The sequence below is a fragment of the Aspergillus thermomutatus genome, assembly GCF_002237265.1.
Source record: "Aspergillus thermomutatus strain HMR AF 39 chromosome Unknown NODE_72, whole genome shotgun sequence".
Taxonomy (NCBI): Eukaryota; Fungi; Ascomycota; class Eurotiomycetes; order Eurotiales; family Aspergillaceae; genus Aspergillus; species Aspergillus thermomutatus.
Window position 1 is genome coordinate 53267 of NW_020798121.1, and position 19567 is coordinate 72833.

The 19567-nt window shown below is 51.6% G+C and overlaps 7 protein-coding genes across 7 annotated transcripts; 5 read left to right on the forward strand and 2 right to left on the reverse strand.

Moving 5' to 3' along the window:
* Positions 1-372: 372 nt before the first annotated feature.
* On the forward strand, positions 373-2318 carry CDV56_106011 (glycerol kinase; the record flags this gene model as incomplete). The annotated part of the gene is made up of 4 exons (XM_026759630.1): positions 373-506; positions 565-1550; positions 1605-1771; positions 1824-2318. 4 exons carry the CDS (start codon positions 373-375, stop codon positions 2316-2318), a joined length of 1782 nt encoding a protein of 593 aa, XP_026615213.1.
* A 542-nt stretch (positions 2319-2860) lies between these two features.
* On the reverse strand, positions 2861-4609 carry CDV56_106173 (cytochrome P450; the record flags this gene model as incomplete). The annotated part of the gene is made up of 3 exons (XM_026759792.1): positions 2861-3749; positions 3813-4386; positions 4450-4609. 3 exons carry the CDS (start codon positions 4607-4609, stop codon positions 2861-2863), a joined length of 1623 nt encoding a protein of 540 aa, XP_026615214.1.
* A 1288-nt stretch (positions 4610-5897) lies between these two features.
* CDV56_106371 (mRNA-binding protein NAB2) lies at positions 5898-7442 on the forward strand (the record flags this gene model as incomplete). The annotated part of the gene is made up of 2 exons (XM_026759990.1): positions 5898-6325; positions 6383-7442. The coding sequence occupies 2 exons, from the start codon at positions 5898-5900 to the stop codon at positions 7440-7442; spliced, it is 1488 nt and encodes a 495-aa protein (XP_026615215.1).
* Positions 7443-7923: 481 nt separating this feature from the next.
* On the forward strand, positions 7924-9874 carry hem14 (oxygen-dependent protoporphyrinogen oxidase; the record flags this gene model as incomplete). Its single annotated transcript, XM_026760118.1, has 3 exons — positions 7924-8253; positions 8328-9017; positions 9083-9874. 3 exons carry the CDS (start codon positions 7924-7926, stop codon positions 9872-9874), a joined length of 1812 nt encoding a protein of 603 aa, XP_026615216.1.
* Positions 9875-10394: 520 nt separating this feature from the next.
* Positions 10395-11051, reverse strand: CDV56_106652 (putative RNA binding protein Pym; the record flags this gene model as incomplete). Its single annotated transcript, XM_026760271.1, has 1 exon — positions 10395-11051. The coding sequence occupies one exon, from the start codon at positions 11049-11051 to the stop codon at positions 10395-10397; it is 657 nt and encodes a 218-aa protein (XP_026615217.1).
* A 117-nt stretch (positions 11052-11168) lies between these two features.
* CDV56_106698 (cytochrome b-c1 complex subunit 9) lies at positions 11169-11879 on the forward strand (the record flags this gene model as incomplete). Its single annotated transcript, XM_026760317.1, has 5 exons — positions 11169-11173; positions 11246-11407; positions 11571-11636; positions 11698-11746; positions 11820-11879. 5 exons carry the CDS (start codon positions 11169-11171, stop codon positions 11877-11879), a joined length of 342 nt encoding a protein of 113 aa, XP_026615218.1.
* An 830-nt stretch (positions 11880-12709) lies between these two features.
* Positions 12710-19256, forward strand: CDV56_106775 (putative ubiquitin-protein ligase E3 component (UBR1); the record flags this gene model as incomplete). Its single annotated transcript, XM_026760394.1, has 2 exons — positions 12710-18921; positions 18989-19256. 2 exons carry the CDS (start codon positions 12710-12712, stop codon positions 19254-19256), a joined length of 6480 nt encoding a protein of 2159 aa, XP_026615219.1.
* Positions 19257-19567: the final 311 nt, after the last annotated feature.

Sequence of the window (19567 nt, forward strand, 5' to 3'; positions counted from 1 at the left end):
CCTCTCAGCTTACGGAGGACTCTCTTCCCAGTTCCCATTATTATTATTATGCTTTTCCATTATTCGATTTTCGGCCACCCCTCCCTAACCATGACCACCCAGTCCACTCGAATGCGCCCCCCGTCTCAAGGAGATTCCCCGCAGATCAAATGCGAGACGGAAAAATTGTGTGACCAGGAATATGGCGTGGGATAGCTTGCTCGAGAATTATTTAAGATAGAATGGCATCTATCTCCAAGGTGTGGTTTTTCCACTCTTTGCTTTCGAACATATACACACACTCTCTGTGGGGTTCGCCGTCCGCTTTACTGCCCCAAGCCGCTGTTGCTCCAAAGTCCCGAGCATAGGCGCAACCCATAAGACCAAGCAATCATGCAGCCCTCAGAGATCTTTGTGGGATCGATTGATCAGGGTACAACCAGTTCCAGATTTCTGATTTTCAACCGAGACGGTGAGCCTGTAGCATCGCATCAGGTTGAGTTTACACAGATCTACCCCAATCCTGGGTATATCCGCTCGAAATGAATTCGCTTAGCAGCATTGATGCTGATTGACCGTCCACAGATGGCATGAACACGACCCATTTGAGCTGGTGTCGTCTGTTGAGACGTGCATCGAAGAGGCGGTCAAACACTTTGAATCGAAGGGCTACTCCCGACACAGTATCAAGGGGATCGGCATCACAAACCAGCGGGAGACTACCGTCGTTTGGGACCATGAGACTGGCGAGCCTCTCTGCAACGCGATCGTCTGGACAGACACACGGCCGCAGGCTATCGTTCACGAGCTGAAGCAAAAGCGCGAGGCGTCGCAATTGCAACAGATTTGCGGTCTTCCGCTCACAACATATTCTTCCGCCACAAAGCTCCTCTGGATGCTAGAACATGTCCCCAAAGTCAAAGATGCGTACGAACGAGGCACATTGGCGTTCGGTACAGTGGATGCGTGGCTTGTATACCGTTTGAATGGTGGCGTATCGGCAAACGTGTTTGTATCCGATCCTACAAACGCTTCGCGGACGATGTTTATGAACCTTGAGACCCTTCAATACGACAATTTCCTCCTGGACTTTTTTGGTATCAGAGGAAGAGTCCACCTGCCGAAGATTGTACCTTCTTCAGATGCCAAAGCTTACGGAGCACTGGCATCTGGAATACTTGCTGGCGTTCCGATTATGGGCTGTCTTGGTGACCAGTCCTCAGCGCTCGTAGGGCAAAAGGGCTTTTCGCCAGGAATGGCGAAAAACACCTACGGAACGGGCTGCTTCCTTCTGTATAATGTTGGAGAAAAGCCAGTCATCTCCAAGCATGGACTTCTGGCTACTGTGGCATACCACTTCGATGGCAAGGCAGTCTACGCCCTTGAGGGCAGCATTGCAGTCGCCGGATCTGGCATCAAGTTCCTACAAAATAACCTGAACTTTTTCCAAGAGTCCAAGGAAGTGAACGATCTGGCTCAGACGGTAGAAGACAGTGGAGGCTGTGTGTTTGTCACTGCGTTCAGTGGTCTTTATGCGCCTTACTGGATTGACGATGCAAAGGGAACAATGTGTAAGGCAATTTGGGTCAAAGCTCCTTCTGATCTGTGCTGACATTCCCGGACAGTTGGTATCACACAGTACACCCAAAAGGGCCACATTGCCCGGGCGACGCTGGAGGCTACCTGCTTTCAGACCAAGGCTATCTTGGACGCAATGGAGAAAGACAGCGGACACGCGCTGTCAGAATTGGCGGTTGATGGAGGCATGAGCAACTCAGACCTTGCCATGCAGGTACGGACATGAGCCCTTTCACTTTCAGTACTCGAAGCTAATAGCCCACCAGATCCAAGCAGATGTCATTTCGATCCCGGTGTATCGGCCCAAGATGCGGGAAACCACTGCACTTGGTGCGGCCATAGCCGCTGGTCTGGCGGTAGGACTGTGGAGAAATTTCGCTGAACTACGAGACATTAACCGTGCCGGAGGAGCTGTCTTTGAGCCCAAGATCAGCCGCGAGGAAAGCGCCAAGTCATTTGCAAGGTGGGAAAAGGCCGTGGCAATGTGCAAGGGCTGGGCTGGAGACGAGCCACCACCTCCAGTGCAACCAGCTCAGAAGGAGACCAAGAAAGACGCTCCTGAGGTTGTAACGAGCCACAACGCTATCCAGGTTACGCCTCCAAAGCTCAACGGAGAACTTACCACACCCAAACTCCCTTTGATTAGTATCTCTGGGGACTTGGATGATGCCGACGAGGAAGAATTGTATCTGGAGCTGCGAAAGGTGGACATTCTGCAGAGGCTCAAGAAACTCCGGAAACTCAAGCTTTCTTTTTTCTGAGCTTCTCATGCTCCCATGTTTTGCGTTTTCTTTGGTATCTCTACCTACCGGATGTTCCCATTATCGTCATGACGAATCAACGAAGTATGTTTTTGTAGAAGAAGCAAGGGTTACTTCGCTTCCTACGCCTCACTAGGCCATTAATTTCTATGTACATCCCTGTACACTTGCCTGATTTGGCTTCAATGTGTCGCACAACCACCGCCCCTGCTGATGTGAGATTCCAGGTTCCGAATGGCTTTTTTTGCTTTTGCTTCTGAGGGGCACAGATATTGCTAACTTGTGCTGCTGATTGTTTGAGCATTACTGCATCCTTTGGCGTTCGTAAGGTATCAGCTGCGCTTAGATTCATTATGTACAGTCTAGTGCTGCATAGCGGAGCGTATCTGGTGGTATATAAAAGTGTACCTTAGCTCGTCGCTTGATTTCTGTGCTTTGAGTAAACTGCATGAGATTCGTAAGATATAGTGGGTACTATGTCCATAAGACGTGTGCAAAGCCATTATAAATTCAAACAACGGAGGGGAAAACTCATTGGAAACTCAATACTCCTTCGACGGTAAAGTACCCTCACCCTCCCTCACGAAAACACAATTCAATTCCGAACCAGGGCTAAGGGTAACCTCAAACCTCAGCACGGGGTCCTCGACCCGCTCCTTCCCATTGGCCGGTAAGGCCTGGATCCTCTCAAAGGCCTGCAGGATCCTCACAACGGTGTAACCCATCTCGATGGTAGCAAACTGCTGACCGATGCAGATCCTCGGGCCCCCATTGAAGGGGATAAACTGCCAGGGTTTGGGCTGCCACCCGGACAGCCACCGCTCGGGCAACCATTTCTCCGGATCGAAGTAGTTCGGCGAGCCTGGGGGTCCGTAGTTCTCTGCGCTTCGCTGCATGATCATCGTCGAGTAGATGATGCGAGTGTTGGCGCGGACGCCGACTGGCGAGAGGCCGTCGGGCCCGCCGCCGCGTGGCAGCGTCGTGTCGCGGAGGGAGTAGCGGACGTTGAAGGGGACGACGGGGTAGAGGCGCATGGTCTCGTTGAGGACGGCGTTCAGGTACTTCATCTCCTTGAGGTCGTTGTAGCTGGGTTTCTGGGCCGAGGGGCCGAGACCCAGTCGGGCGCTGATCTCCTGGCGCAGTTTGACGATGACGCGGGGGTTGCGGGCTAGCTCGAAGACACAGAAGGAGAGGGTTGCGGCCGTGGTGTCGCGGCCGGCGAGAAGGACGGCGACGAGCTGGTCGCGGAGGACGCGTGGGTCGCGGGTGAAGCGGGCTAGGGCGTCCAGGAAGGTTTCTCGCTTGGAGAGCTTCTGGTCGAGTTCCGAGGGTGTCAGAGAGAGGACTCGGTTGATGTATGGTTGGATGAAGCTGTCCATCACTTTGAGTTCCTGGCGGAATTTCTTCTTCGAGAGGATGAAGTTGAAAATGCTGATTCCATCACTAGTGTTAGTCACCACGCTACCCTCATTCACGAAGGACAAGAAAGCTTACCCTAGCCGAAAGAGCTCGGATTGACGATGCTGCACGTATCTGAAGGCCTCGGCGAATCTGGTCTCCGGGTTTTGCAGACTGTCTGTGCCCTGACCTAGGAGATAATCCGTGGCTGCGTCCAGGGTGTAGCGGAAAAACAGAGAACCGACATCGACAACTTTGCTCCTACTGGGCGAGTCGCTCCCCGCCAGCAGAGGAATCAAATGTTGGACGTGTTTCTCAAAGATTTCAGTGTCGACGATGCGATCCCGAGCAAACATTGGTCGGATGAGATGGCGTGAACGGGACCAGAGTTCACCATCCGTGGCGAAGATACTGTCGCCTAGAAACTCCTGCCATTCTCGATGGAATTCCTCGCCTTTGCCATAATCGGCAAATTGTCCCGTGAGAAGAGCCTTGATGTTCTCAGGGTCTTTGGTCAGAATGACTCGATTCGAGATACCTCCATCAACCTCGGCGGTTTTTACGCAGTCAACGTGGGATGCTCCTTTGGCGTTCTGGATCGCTTGGCGCCAATACTCAAGGTCCTTGTTGCTGTCGTTGGCCTTGGATGCTCCATAAATGAAGTCGATTGCTGTTCTAACAGTTAGCGATGCTCGCGTCATCCCGAAAGTTTCTTGTCTTTGCGACAACTTACCATATGGGAGGCGAAAGCGAACTTTGGGGGCTCTATAACCCAGCTTCGAGATTTCCATCGACACCTGTGCCTTACGAATCAAGCATGCAAAGAAGAAAGCCCCCAGGAGATAGAGGGCTGCCATCCCCGGAGTCATCTGAGCAATGAGGTCCTCGATCATCTTGGCAAGTTACCGAGTTGCAGATGCAATCCTCAAATATCGCACATCAAAATCAGAAAAGTCATCAGTCGACCTGACAGGGGACACAGAGTGGATATATATAAATATGCAACCGATTCATCCAAGATCGCGGATCAACTAGATGCACATGGAAAACAGGTAACTGATTAGCCACGGCGTCCCGGTATGATCGTCCCTTGGGGATGCATAACCTGCATATAAACCTCGACTCATGAATGGACAGAAATACAGAATCAGACAGGCGACATGATTCCGGGGAAGCTCGTTGGATCTGGAGACAGTTCATCGACGGCCACTCACATGTTAAGATAACAGACTAATGACCTGCTAGTCTTCTCTCCCCCACAAACCCGCAAACAGCCAGTCGAGCCTAAATTGACGTTTATCCCTTTTCAGGTATGCTTGCGAACCCCGCTTGCATAAGGAATTAAGGATCGAGCATTAGGTAAGGTAGTCTCCAGAATCCGGGTGCGGTTTTTGAAACACATGCTAATAATTGTGATCATAACTAGGAATCTCGCATGTCCGATAGATATGCGTCAAGGGCATCGGCTGTCCCTGTCATAACGGAGTCACCTCTACCTTAGCTAGGACGTCGGATTATAACGGCCGCAAGGCAATACTCAAAGGATTAAATCGTGCTTTGGATTCAATGGCTCAGGAGCCCTTCACTAGCCGCTTGTTGAGAGGGTCCTCGTGTTGCTTCATCGAGGGGTGCCGGTCTACCAGATCCCATCAAGAGGATTGATAAGAGATGGTAACGATCTTGAAAACGCCGTGGAGCCTAAGGAGTTAGATTGAATACTCATTTTCATTTGGAAGATGATATCTCGACAATATACAAGCCAGGTATCCCTGTAATTTTGTAGTTGAGCACATGTATGGACTACCGAGTACACCAGAGGAGTTAAGGCAGCAAGGCAACAAGGCACCATAGTAGTGTGTTTGCTTGTTTGTTATATCGCCAAGCCTCGGAGCACGTGACAATGTGGCTGATGAAATCAGCTTGGCGTCTTGCCTCATCACCCAAAAGTCTCGTACTGGGATGTTCCCAAAACAAGCGACTCGTGCTCCTCCGTCTTTGACCTCTCTTTACCTGCTGATCACGATCTTGCATAGGCTGCAACTTGTACTTGGTTCTTCTTCTATACGGTGAAGCAGATTTTTGTTGCAGTAGCCCCTGTGAACGGGTGGCGCGGGAACTATTATTGTACGGCCGTCAATCCTTCTTTACATCGATCACATTCAACACCACACGCTCTCCACGATGGCCACAGAAATCGCGGCTGGTACCCCTCTGGCAGAGGCCTTGAGCAATGCCATTCAGCCCAAACTTGCAGAAATGGGCTGGACCTCCGACGGCGGCGATGATTCAGCTTTGATCGAATACATTATCCTGATGCTTGTCAACGGCAAAAGTCAAGAACAAATTGCAGGCGAACTTTCCAATGATTTGCTCGGCCTTGGCAGTGAAGGAGATACACAAGCTTTGGAGTTCTCAAGGTGGCTCTTCGAGCAGGTCGACGTTCTTAGTCGACAGATCAACGGCGGTGGCGCACCGATCGCAAACGAGCCGATGCAGGCTATCCCGTCGTTCAACGACCAAACAGCGACTTCGCAAGGTGCGGGTCCTGAAGGAGGAGATCAGGATGCCACTATGAGCATGGCTGATGGCTCACACGCGGATGATTCGATGTGGGTTCCCGGTCTAAGACACCAGTCACGGACGTCAGCTAACAATGACAAACTCAGACCTACAGGACCGAAGGCGATGCGTGGCGGCCGGCAAGGTGGGAGGGGTCGGATGTTGAACCAGATCAACAGAGCTTTAGATCGCAACAATGACTCAACCTTACACCGTGTGCGCGGTCAACATGGCCGGATCAATTCTCATGGCCGGGACCACACCAAAGGACGGTCTCATCAGAACGGCGGCGGTAGGCGCCAAATGAATAACGGAATAGCCATGGGTGGCACCCAATCGATGATGAACATGAGCCCGCAAGATCAGATGCACTTGATGTCTCTGCTAGAGGAACAAGCTCGGATGATGGCACAGCTCATGCCAGGATTTGTCTCGCCTGCGATCAACCCAGCATTTCAGCAAAACAACCAACAACAACAAGGGCGCTCCTTGTTTGACCGTGTGGAGCGTCAAGGACGCCCACATGGTAACTTCTCTAATCGTGCCCAGCACCACGGCATCTCGGCAAAATCACCCAGCGACGGCCACACCGATATGGATACCAAGCCTGATGGCCCACAGGACGAGAGCAATCCCGACAGTGTCTGCCGCTTCAATCTTCGCTGTACCCGAAAAGATTGTCCCTTCGCGCACCAGTCACCGGCTGCCCCGGAAGGCACTCCTGTGGACGTGGCCGATCCATGCCCATACGGCGCCGCGTGCAAAAACCGGAAATGTACTGGGCGTCATCCTTCGCCTGCCGTCAAGTCCGCACACCAGGCCGAGGAGCTCTGCAAATTCTTTCCTCATTGTACAAACCCCCACTGCTCCTTCAAGCATCCCTCAATGCCTCTGTGCCGCAATGGTGCCGACTGCTCTGTGGAAGGTTGCAAATTCACCCATCTTCAAACACCTTGCAAATTTAACCCATGCCTCAACCCAAGCTGTCCTTACAAGCATGCGGAAGGCCAGAAAGGTGCCTTTTCGGACAAAGTCTGGACTGCGGATCAGGACAAGCCTCGTGTCAGCGAGAGGAAGTTTGTTTCAGATGAGAATGCCGCTGAAGAGCTGATCAAGCCGGGTGCTCCGAGCGAGGATGGCACCCAGAACCAGGAAATTATAACGTGATACCCCCGCGAACGCTACGATATCTTCTAATTTCGAACGGTCGTACCCGGGCCTGAGTTGAATCTAGAAATTTGCTTCAAAACATATTCTCAAAGCTTGACTTCCGTTGTATTATTCTCATTTTGTGGACGATGGCTGGCTGGACGGGCGTTTGTTGATTTTCTCACCAATCCATGGGCAGTGTAATGACAGAACATCATCATGTTGGCTTGTAAATAGAACCTGGGTATCAAGAACGGTTTCGAAATGCGTCAGACCTATTTCCTCCTCTTAACGATGAGCAATTGTAGCCGTACCTCGCTCGAAAATATCCTTCAACGAGACTTAGAAATGTCGGTCGTACTGAAGTTTACCATACTTACTGGTAATTTTACCGCCGGGCTTCGGAAGTCGACGAAGGCCTCTTGCATGATCGTGCCTCACTCAGTCATGCTTTTCATTATCTTCCCTTCAATATTCTTCTGTATACACCATCACTGAGATGCGACTGCCATGTGCCCCTAGCCGTGCACTGAGAGCAGTCCGGACGCCATTGGCGTTCGCCCGCAATGGCCAGAAGCACTCACTGCATACGGGCACTTACAACGCCGCGGTCATAGGAGGTGGCATCACAGGTCTCACGACGGCCTTCCGCTTATCGCAGGACCCAAAATGCACCAAGATCACTCTGTACGAGAAAGAACAGCGGGTTGGGGGTTGGATGCAGTCGCAAACCGTCCCTGTCGGCGACGATGATGGGAAAGTTGTGTTCGAATATGGACCAAGGACCCTGCGGGCTGCGATTCCCGCCTGTCTCCCACTTCTTGATTTGGTACGGAATGACATACTCTTCTGGTAGTATTCGGATAGCTAACTTTTTGTTTTTTTCTTTTTTTTTTTTTTCAGCTCGTCGAGCTGGATTTACTCGAAGATGTGTTGATCACGAGCAAGGCCTCCCCGGCGGCCCGGAATCGCTACATTTACTACCCCGATCACCTTGTTCGCATGCCTGCTCGCGATCCCAGCCGCGGCCAGCTATCAGACCTCTACTCGAACTTTCGTACATTGCTTACGGAACCTGTCTTTGACAAACTCGTGCGAAGTGTTTTGACGGAGCCATTGAAGCTGCCCCCGGAGCAGAAGTCTCGTGACTCCGACGAGTCCGTAAGGGACTTTGTTTCTCGGCGATTGGCCCCCGAGGTCGCAGATAACATAGTCTCGGCCGTGTATCATGGCATCTACGCCGGCGATATTGACCGGCTGAGTGCGCAGACCCTGTTGGGAACTTTCCGGGACCTTGAGCATGATGACCGCCGTGTGCTTGGAGGCGTTCTACATGCAGCCACCTCAGATATCAAGTTCAATCTCATGGATGACATGCTGGCGTTGCACTCGCTGGCTGCGACCAAGCAGAAGAGCTATTGGAGCAGTCTGAAGACGTTGGTCAGAGACGCTAGTGTTATCACGTTGAAAAACGGGGTGCAACAGCTTACTGATACCTTGGCTGCGGCATTGCGCAAATCCGGGAAAGTGGACTTATTAACTGGTACAGAGGTGAAGGCTATTAGCACAAATCCCGTTAACTCTGATCTGACCGTAAGTGTAACTCTTGTCAATTATGGGTATATACATAAACTCCATGCTGATATGCTTGGTTACAGATCCACTTCGGAAATAACAAGTCGAATGCCCATAACCGGGTGATTGCAACGAATCCGGCGCCCAACCTGGCACAGCAGTTGGCCAAGCCTACAAGGTCGGGACAGAGGCTGCCTCAGAACTCGATTCGCCAACTGCAAGAACACAACTACGCCGTGAGCGTGATGGTTGTCAACCTTCTGTATGAGAATCCCAATCTACTCCCTGTCAAGGGATTCGGCTACTTGATCCCGCGGTCGATTCCATTCGAACAGAATCCCGAGAGGGCCCTAGGGGTGATCTTCGGTTCCGACTCGAGTGTAGGCCAGGACACTGCGCCCTGCACCAAGCTCACCGTAATGCTGGGCGGGCACTATTGGGATGGTTGGAAGAAGACAGACTACCCAGACGATGAGACCGCCATCCAGATGTGCCAAACCCTGCTCCAAAGACATCTTGGCATCAACGACCGGCCTATTGAGGTTGCTGTCAAACTGCAACATCAAGCTATCCCCCAGTACACGGTTGGTCATCTGTCGCGCATGCGGGACCTTTCGCAAACAGTGCGCCAGGATTTCAACAATCGGTTGACTCTGGCCGGGAATTGGTATAATGGCGTGGGGGTGACGGATTGTGTTCGGCAGGCGTACATGGCTGCGTCGTACGGTGTTGGCGCACTTAAGCTCGATGCACCGAGTAGTAATGTCCCCTGGGTGAAGTACGATTGGGAGGACTGGGAACTGGAGGGTGGTATACCGACCGCTCCTGTGCGAGTGACCGAGACTTTTAGGTCGGAACGCAATCACTTTCTCTAATTAGTGTTTGGGGCACCTTGCCCTTGCACAATTGTACAATATGCACTATCTTGGAACAGAAAGGATGATGGAATGACCATTGAATGCACTATGGTGTCTCCTAGTCTGTAATATGACGACTATCGGCCATTTGAACATTCGTACGCATGCCTGAGTGATCTGCGGACATAGTCAACTGGAGTAATCACTCTTTGTCATTGACCATACCGACCCAGCATAGTTCGATTCTGTTAATTCACACGGATTCTGACGAGGACGCATTCTCGTCGTCTGCCCATGATCCCTCCTCGAATCGTTGATGAACGTAAGATGCCCGGGAGACGATGCTTTCACTTGCCGCCTGAGACAAGGCACCTGTAGTCAAGGCCATATACACTTCGCCCAGCAGCCTTGTATGATAACATATTGGAGAAGACTCTGCAGCGATTCGAGGGTTAAGATGTCGAGTGCGGCTGAAGAACTTGAACGGTAGTGCACAGTCCGTTCTATAAAATCAGAGAGCATGTTGCTCACAATTCATTCAGGAACCGTCCTTCTCCTGCTCTTTCTCATCGGTAGAATCTTTCTTGTCGCCATTCGTATCAAAGCCCAGTGCATCAAGCTGACGAATCAACTCCTGGATCTTGATCACTTTCTCCAACTGCTCGGGCAGCAGCGCCTCCCCCTGGTTCTTCTTGTCACGCAGATCGCGCGCCTGTCTGAGCTTCTTCTTCAAGTTCCGTGCTTTCTTCTCCTTCTCCGCTTCAGGATCGACTTCCGGCTGCGCCTCAGCGGTAGAATCTTTCTTCTCAGCAGCAGACGCACCCGAACGCCAGCTCTCCAGATCCCGCACACTCGGTCCGTTGGTCGGTGTCGATATGGAAGCCGACTCGGATTCCTGCGCCGCCTTGGCCTTTTTCTTCGCCTCTCGCCGCTTCGCGTTCTTGTTGCTGGCTGCTGTGTTGGCTTTGTTCTCGGTCGCCTCGCCCAATCCCTCTGCGCCTGGAACCCCGCCAGTACCGCGGTTTCGCCACGCGGCTGCGGCACGGTTCTTGTACAGTTCGACGTCTTCTGGTGGGCGGTAACCTGGTCGAACCCGGATCTCGCGACGCTTGGAACCGTCTGGGCGGACTGAAGAGGGGATGTAACGTTCCCCGGTTACGGCGTCAGTAGTGATGCCAGAATTCGTGGACGCCATTGTGGCTTAACCTAGCAGGTTTTTAGTAATTACTCGCAAGTCAATCGTCGAGAGAATTCTGTATAGCAGAGAAAGATAAAGCTGCTGTGAGTGCGAGCCAAGAAGGATGACCATCAAATGAAGTGTTGATATTGAGTGTTGAGGGAAATGCTGAAAGGCGGAAACCGTGAGACTCGTTCCGGCTGACCAATCAGCAACCCGGTGATTCCCGCTGCTGCTTTTCGCGCCGGCTCGAAACTTCAATTCAACCTCTTCCGTTTGGAGTCCCTCGCTCATCTGCAACTGGCTTTGCTCGTCTTCCCTTTTTTCTCGCGCTTCTCTCGAATAACCCATCTACAGACACAATGGCCGGTGCTGTAAGTACTGCTGAAGTTGAATAGTGAATGTGCAATTGGCTAACTCCGGTCCCTCCGATACAGCTCGCTTCCGCCATCTACCAGCATGTCTCCCTGCCTATACCTATCACTTGAGGACGATTTCCGAGCAACGCTAACCTGGGCTATTTTTCGCGATTGACAGGGGCCTGATCCGCAGAAACGCGGTATACCTGACCACCATCTTCGCCAGCGCCTTCGCTTTCGAGATGTACGTGTGAAACCCGATTGGACCCGGATATACAGAATCGCTGACAATGCTACCCGAATAGGGCCTTTGACACCACTTCCAACAAGATCTGGGATTCCATGAACCGTGGTGTATGTTGCCCTCGTCGATTCCTGTCCCTTTCTACAAACGGAACATTTTGACTGATGAATGTACACGTTACAGCGGCAATGGAAGGACATCAAGCACCTTTATATGAACAAGGAGGAGGAAGATGAAGACTAGAGATGTGAATTCTCGCTAGAAGAATAGAGATGCAGCACCAATCCTCATCAGATGCATCCTCGGGGGATGTTGCCTGATGCCCATGTTATATTACTGCTGAGTACAAAGGGGGAATCGTTGTTGTTATTTTCAGCCGATTGTATGCAATAGAATTTGGAAAAGCTGTAACCGACCCTTCATTCATTGGCTTGTACTTTTTCTTTAAAAGTAGAAATCTATCTACCAGGTCCCTTTCGAGCGGGGAGAAGATGCCCGAATGGGAGTTCTGTGGCGGTAAAAGACATTCAGCGGTCACCCGCTGTTTGCGTGCTCCGACGCAATCATAGCAGCTCCTGCTCATCGACACACTGGGTTTTGCTTCTTCCCGTTGTAGTATTGTTGTTGGCTGTCTTCATAGCTTCGATCTTGTGGACATACAGAGGAAGAGACTCTGGAAGTTTCTCATGATCGGAAGCTTCTATTGGTGAGTTTGATCTCTACACTGTGTTCTGTCAGGCTTACTAGAGCTCTTTGCCCCGCTGAGGGTCATACCTACTCTCTCTTCCAATATTCATCCGCAACTAATACATTTGATATTTCTTTTGGGTTTAGGTTTACACTATCTCCAGATCTTCTTGTTCCATATATCTTCTGCCTTGCTGTCTATATTAGCGCCCTTCACGACGTCAACGCTTTCCTGCCAATTATCATACGAAGTAGCACATTCGGAATCACCCTCATTGTCTGTCCCGCCGCACGGAGCTTTCGTCTCACAAAACCGACTCTACGCAGCGCTGACTCCCGCTTTGGGCAGCTGAATGAGAGTTGGATCTACACTTATATCAAGCTGAATGATGCTCACGGAATGTGAGAGAAAGCTTGGTGAAGGCCTCCTTCGGCTTCCCTTCGAACACGGTTGTCGCTACGGACCCGATGCCGAGCGAGATCTGCTCGAGCTCCTCTTTCGTTCGCTAGTAGGCTTCGATGAAGACCGTTTACACCAGCTCTTCCCGGACGGGTATCCGGAAGGTCCATGGAAGCTAGCTGAAGCGCAAGGTGCACAAGAAGGAGCAGAGTACACGGAAGCTGCGCGGGGAAAGAGATGTGGACATATTTTCCGGGCCGGGGAGGCAACGTATCGATGCGTTACCTGTGCCGTTGACGATACGTGCGTTTTGTGCAGTAAATGTTTCGACTCCTCCGACCACTCGGGTCATCAGTACCAGATCTCACTATCGTCGGGTAACTGTGGTTGCTGCGACTGCGGCGACGATGAAGCCTGGCGGCATCCTCTGTTCTGCGCGATTCATACCGATCGTGGCGACACCAAGGGCAAGCAGCGCGCTCAGACTCACCTGCCCTCGGATTGGGCGGAAAATATCAGGCTTACGATTTCCCGAGTGATGGACTATTTTTGCGATGTCATTTCGTGCTCTCCGGAACAGCTGAGATTACCCAAGACAGAGGATGGCATAAGACAGGATGAAGTGGCGTCCCGGCTCACCGGAGATTGGTACGGTGGCGGGGATCAGGCAGAGGAAGAGCCGGAATGGGCTTGCGCTCTCTGGAATGATGAGAAACATACTATTCGGGACGTCGCTAATCAGGTCGCTCGGGCTTGCCGGGAACGAATCCGCTTTGGCGAGAAGAAGGCCTACGAAACCAATGATATTGGGAGGACTGTGGTCAGGCAATCCAAGGACTTGTCACAACTGCTCAAGGTATCCCAAGTCCTCGAGCAGATCAAGGTTACGACTACAGTGCGCTCTGCTCGCGATACATTCCGCGAGCAAATGTGCGGAACTATTGTCGAATGGCTTTCGGATATTGCCGGGTGCACGGTACTGGAAGACGATCAGATTTTGCGCCATGTAATCTGCGAAGAGCTCCTCAGTCCTTGGCGACGAGGTAGTGGTGCCTATAACGCCAGTATTGGATTGAAGGGTATCGACGACCACGCAAGACAGGAGCATTCGCCATACCGCACGCTAATGCTGGCCGCCATCGCTCCTCAAGGTCAAGTGATGTTCGCGCCTGAAGCGGATCTTGAAGATGATGAGGAAGATAATGCTAATGGTAACGACGAAGGGGAGGGCGACGATGACGAAGATCATGCCGAGACCCATGAAGATGCGGATGACGAGGACGAGGAGATGGAAATCGATTTGAACAGATTGCGAGAAGAGGTGGAGGAAGATGAAGATATGGTTATGGGCAATGCGGATGACACCGTATCACTCGAAATCGCTGCGAGCCTCATCGAGGATTTGCGTCAGAGGCGAATGGCGTTGTTGGATGAACAAGAACGGCAGCAGCAGCAGGAATTGCAAGAGCAGCAGGAACAATCTCAAGCGCAGGACGCACAACAGGCTCAGCACGACGTGCATTCGGCCGGTGACGAGCACAGTGCTGACGACACTGGCGAATGCGCTGACATCTCCACCGTTGCCATTCCTAAAACTCCCTCCGGGGTGGTCAAGCCTCCTCCAGCCAGGGCGCCAGGGTATTGGCTGACTCGGCCTGCTGGCTTTTCCTTCAGGGAGAACGTACCTGTCTACGAGGACTTTTATCAGCGTACGCGACTGGACTGGATGATTCTATTCGATTTGAGATTGTGGAAGAAAACGCGCACCGATCTTCGCGATCTTTACATCGGCACCGTGGTCAGCGTCCCTCAATTCAAACGAATTCTGGGCCTACGCATGTCGGCCCTCTACACCGCATTGGCCCAATTATACCTCATTGCCGATAGAGAACCAGATCATTCTATTGTCAACCTTTCCTTGCAGATTCTCACAACCCCGTCAATCACTGAAGAGATCGTGCGGCGTGGAAATTTCTTGACCAAAGTGATGGCTATCCTGTACACGTTCTTGACCACAAGACAGGTCGGCGAGGCATATGAGGTCAATCCGAACGCAACGTTGGCGTTTGACGCAGGTACAGTCACCAACCGGCGCCTTTACCACTTTTTCCTGGATCTGCGATACCTTTTGCAATCCGAGTATGTACAGCACCACGTCCGTACCGAGGAGCAATATCTTTCTCAATTCCTAGACCTTGTCAAGCTTTCACAGGGTATCTGTCCGAATGTCCGCGCGGTTGGGGAGCATGTTGAGTACGAGCCAGACGCTTGGATAAGCGCTTCAATTCTAATGCGAGAAATTAATCGTCTCTGCCGCCAATTTTGTGAAGCTTTCCGCGATCCTGAAGTCGATGGCGGAAAAAATCTGTTCAGGGCGATCCGAATGGCTACTGTTTCTGCAATTGTTCACTCCGCCGGATTGGAGCGCCAGCGATTCGAGCAGGCAGAGGTCAAAGAGTACGTTCGTTTCAAGTTGCTGCCGTGCTTTGATTTCGAGGTCGACCACACTGGCCAAATTCCGCGTCATCGCGTGGTGGACTTTGTCGTTGAAAAGGGGTCTATTAGCTTTCACCATGCACTGCATTACACACTCTCGTGGTTGCTCGAATGTGCGCGTAATGTGAGCGATGCCCAAATGCGTGAGGTTCTCTTAGATGCCGCTCGCATGGCCAACGACAGTATCATTCGTGACAGCTCCCTCACCCCCGATGACTTGCTGCTTACAATGTTTGACTACCCATTGAGAGTGTGCGCGTGGCTGGCACAGATGAAGGCTGGAATGTGGGTTCGCAACGGCCTCAGTCTCCGGCATCAGATGTCGCAGTATCGGGGGGTGTCATCGCGTGACTTTGCGTATTACCGCGATATCTTTCTGCTGCAGACCGCTTTAGTGACCTGCGATCCAAGCAGGGTTCTGGCATCGATAGCAGATCGTTTCGGCATGGTGGACTGGATGACCAGAAACTATACGCCACGCGCTGGCTACGAGGACGCGCAGATCATTGATGTAGCCGAGGAGTTTGTCCATTTGTTGATCATCCTGCTGACTGATCGAAACTCACTCGAGGCCATTGACGATAATGAAACTGTAACTCGTGACAACATCCGAAGAGACATTGCACATGTCTTATGCTTCAAGCCTCTTTCATTCTCCGACTTGTCAACGCGCTTGAGTGACAAGCTACTTGATTCGAGCATCTTCCAAGAGACTTTGGAAGAGGTTGCAGGATTCCGTCCACCTGAAGGCCTGAATGACACTGGCACCTTTGAGCTCAAACCGGAATATATTGATCTCATTGACCCCTATAGCGCTCATTACACCAAAAACCAACGAGATGAGGCTGAGAGCATCTACAGGGAATGGATGGCTAAGAAAACGGGAAAGAAGGCGTCGGATATCGTCTTCGAGCCACAGCTGCGACCTATCACTTCGGGCGCTTTCTCTGATCTTTCCCATTTCACGAGGACTCCACTTTTCACTCAGCTTATCCATCAATGTCTCGATTATGTCGTGTCGTCAAAGGAATGTTCGCCGAACATCCCATCAACGCGCGTTGAAACCTTCCTTCAAGTGGTGTTACATCTCATCCTGGCCGCCACTCTTGAGGACAATAGTCAGGAGGACGAGATGGCTGATGAGGCAAGGGGATCATTTATTTCTAATGCATTGTCAAGAGCCAGAGTGACTCAGGCGGGCAATCTCACCATCATCGGATTGCTAGAGAAAATATCGGTCATGCCTGAGTTCTCTGCCTGCGGGCCCAAGATTCGTCACATTCTCAAGCGTCTCTGGCAAAAGCGCCCGCGGGCGTATGCTTCTGCTACGGCTTTCTTGACTTTCCCATTCGACAGAGTGGACACGAGTTCCCCTGCCATCAATGTCGATAACGAAAAGGAATTAAAGAAGAAGCAAGCACTTGAACGACAGGCAAGGGTGATGGCTCAATTTCAACAACAGCAACAGAATTTTCTGAACAGTCAAGGCGCCATCGATTGGGGAGAGGAGGATTTCAGCGACCTTGAGTCGGAGCTCGAAGCCGCTCCAGAGGCCAAGCTCTGGAAGTATCCCAGTGGAACCTGCATTCTCTGCCAGGAAGAAACCAACGATTCGAGGCTATACGGCACATTTGCCCTGGTTCAAGACAGCAATATTCTGCGACAGACTGACGTTCAGGATCCCGACTGGATCAGAGAGGTGCTCAGGACACCGCTGAGTCTTGACAAGTCTGCTGACGGCATCCGGCCGTTCGGTGTAGCAGGTGAGAACCAGGTCACCGTGAAACGGCTAGACTCTACTGGGGGCGAGGTCATCAGTGAGAAGATTGGTCTGAGCAAAGGGTTCGATGCGAAGAACACGGTTCGTGGGCCCGTGACGACTGGCTGCGGGCACATCATGCACTATTCATGTTTCGAGGTCTACTATGCAGCCACTCAGCGCCGTCATACTCACCAAATCGCACGGAACCATCCTGAGCGCTTGTTTCTGAAGGAATTTGTATGTCCACTCTGCAAGGCTCTGGGGAACGCGTTTCTTCCAATCATCTGGAAAGGCAAGGAGGAGTCATATCCCGGCCCTCTTAGCACCACCCTTTCGTTTAACGACTTTCTAAGCACGGAACTCAAGACTGCGCTCTCTCAGCCGCAGAATCATACTATTCTTGTGGATAAAGACTCTTTGCAACTGCAGTCTTATCATGACATGTTCCTCGACTACCTTCAAAGGGCGTTTGTTCCCCCCCTTGCCAACCAGATTGAGCAACTGGTGTCCGGTTCTCCGCCATCGACCACGGAGCACCCGCCGCACGCGAGGATGCCGATGCCAGGTTTGTTCCCATCCCATGAAGACGCCATCCCATCTAGCCCACTACAACAGGCTTCGTCGAGTCCGGATGAAAGTTCCATGTTTGAGCTTTTGCAAATCTACAAGCGTCTCAAGAAGACCCTCCGAACGAACCATATCCATTCGACCTTCAATCACCCTCCTGAAACTAGCCACAGCGGCAACGACGATCTCGTTCACACTGACTCTTTGTTCTCGAGCTTTGGTTACAGCATTGCCGCCGTCGAAATTGCACAGCGGGGTGTCGAATCGGAAGCAGGGTCAACTCTGCTCGATAAGATTCCCCAGTTGACGCTCACTCATCTCCGTGTCCTCGCCGAAACTGCCTTATCATATGCTGCAGTCGGGTGTTTGTACAAGAGCGGCGGTCATCACAGCCGTGCTGCGGATGAATTTCAGGAGATACATCGTCAGAAGATATGCCAGTTATTTGTCGGTCATCCTTGTTTGGCCGGTACCGCACTGCTCGATGGGCTCCGTGATATCGAGCCTATGCTGGCCAGGGATATTTTTGTCTTTCTGGCGGAATGCTCTCTGTCTCTTTTGCCTGTGCTGAAGATTGATGTACGCCACCTCGTCCAGCTGTGCTATGTGGCTGAAATCGTCAAAGTAGCCATGACCTACATATTGCACCCCCAGGGACTGAAGAAGGAACTTGCCGAACACGGAGACGCACATTATCTCTTGGACGTCGAGCTATCGGATGAGCGGTATGGGTATACTCGGCATTTCTTCAACACCATTGTCAGTGAGTTAAGGGAAAACTCGATCGGTCACGACGAAGGATCTTCGTTGCCTGCAGACAGTGGCTACGTCAAGGATGGCGAGGACTCAGCGACGCCAGGCATAATAATCGCGCTGAGACGGCTGGTATCGAGCTACGCCCTAACCTTCCTCCGAAAGGTAGTCATCCTGCTTCACGTGCAACATGGCGTCGAGTTTCCAAACGCTGGATTCAACGACATGGGAGGTTCAGAGTTGGACCGGCTGACAAAACTACTGCAACTTCCCTCCCTCGACGAAATATTCTCGTCTCTCAACCCTGCCAAGAAAGTCAACGCGTTTGATGCCGTGGTTGCCGGCTGGATCTCTCACTGGAACAGTTCTCGTTTCGGTACCCGCAGCACTGACCACCAACTGTGGCCAAGTCTCCCTCACCCGGCTATCTTCGAGCTGATCGGGCTGCCGAAATACTATGACATTTTGATCGAAGAAGTCAACCGAAGACGGTGTCCGAAGACGAAGAAGGAATTGACCGACCCCAGCATTTGCCTTTTCTGTGGAGATATCTTTTGTTCGCAAGCTGTGTGCTGCTCGGTGGACAATAGAGTGGGTGGCTGTAACCAGCATCTACAGAAGTAAGTGTTCCTTCATGTATCCCTCTCAAGTCCCTCTTTCGACAAGTGCTGACTCTCGCACAACTAGATGTGGCAAAAACGTAGGTCTCTTCATCAACATCCGCAAATGCGCGATCCTCTACCTCCACAACAAGAACGGCTCCTGGCACTTCGCTCCATACCTTGACCGCCATGGCGAGGTTGATCCAGGACTCCGACGAAACCGTCAACTGATTCTGAATCAAAAACGATATGATCGACTTCTCCGTGATGTGTGGCTGAATCATAACATCCCTGCCACTATCAGTCGCAAGCTGGAGGCGGACATCAATAACGGAGGATGGGAAACCCTTTAAAGTATTCTTCCGTTGAAATAGTGGTAGATATACTCTAATCTTCTCGTACTTTTTTAAGCTTCTTATGTTGGAGTTGGTGTTACATAGCCCTGAACTCGCCGAATAAAAGCTTTATGACTCTTACTAAGTTCCCTTGTGCAATGATACAGTTGGCAATAATCTTCAATTGTAGTATGCGGACCAGAATATCCTTGCAAACCCATCTTCCGTGGGGATTCTTGCATTCTTTCTTCCGTATAAAGTGCTTGACTCGCCCCATACGGATGCAGTATAGCCTGAAATGGCGCCAAGAAACCTGACGTACCCGTGCG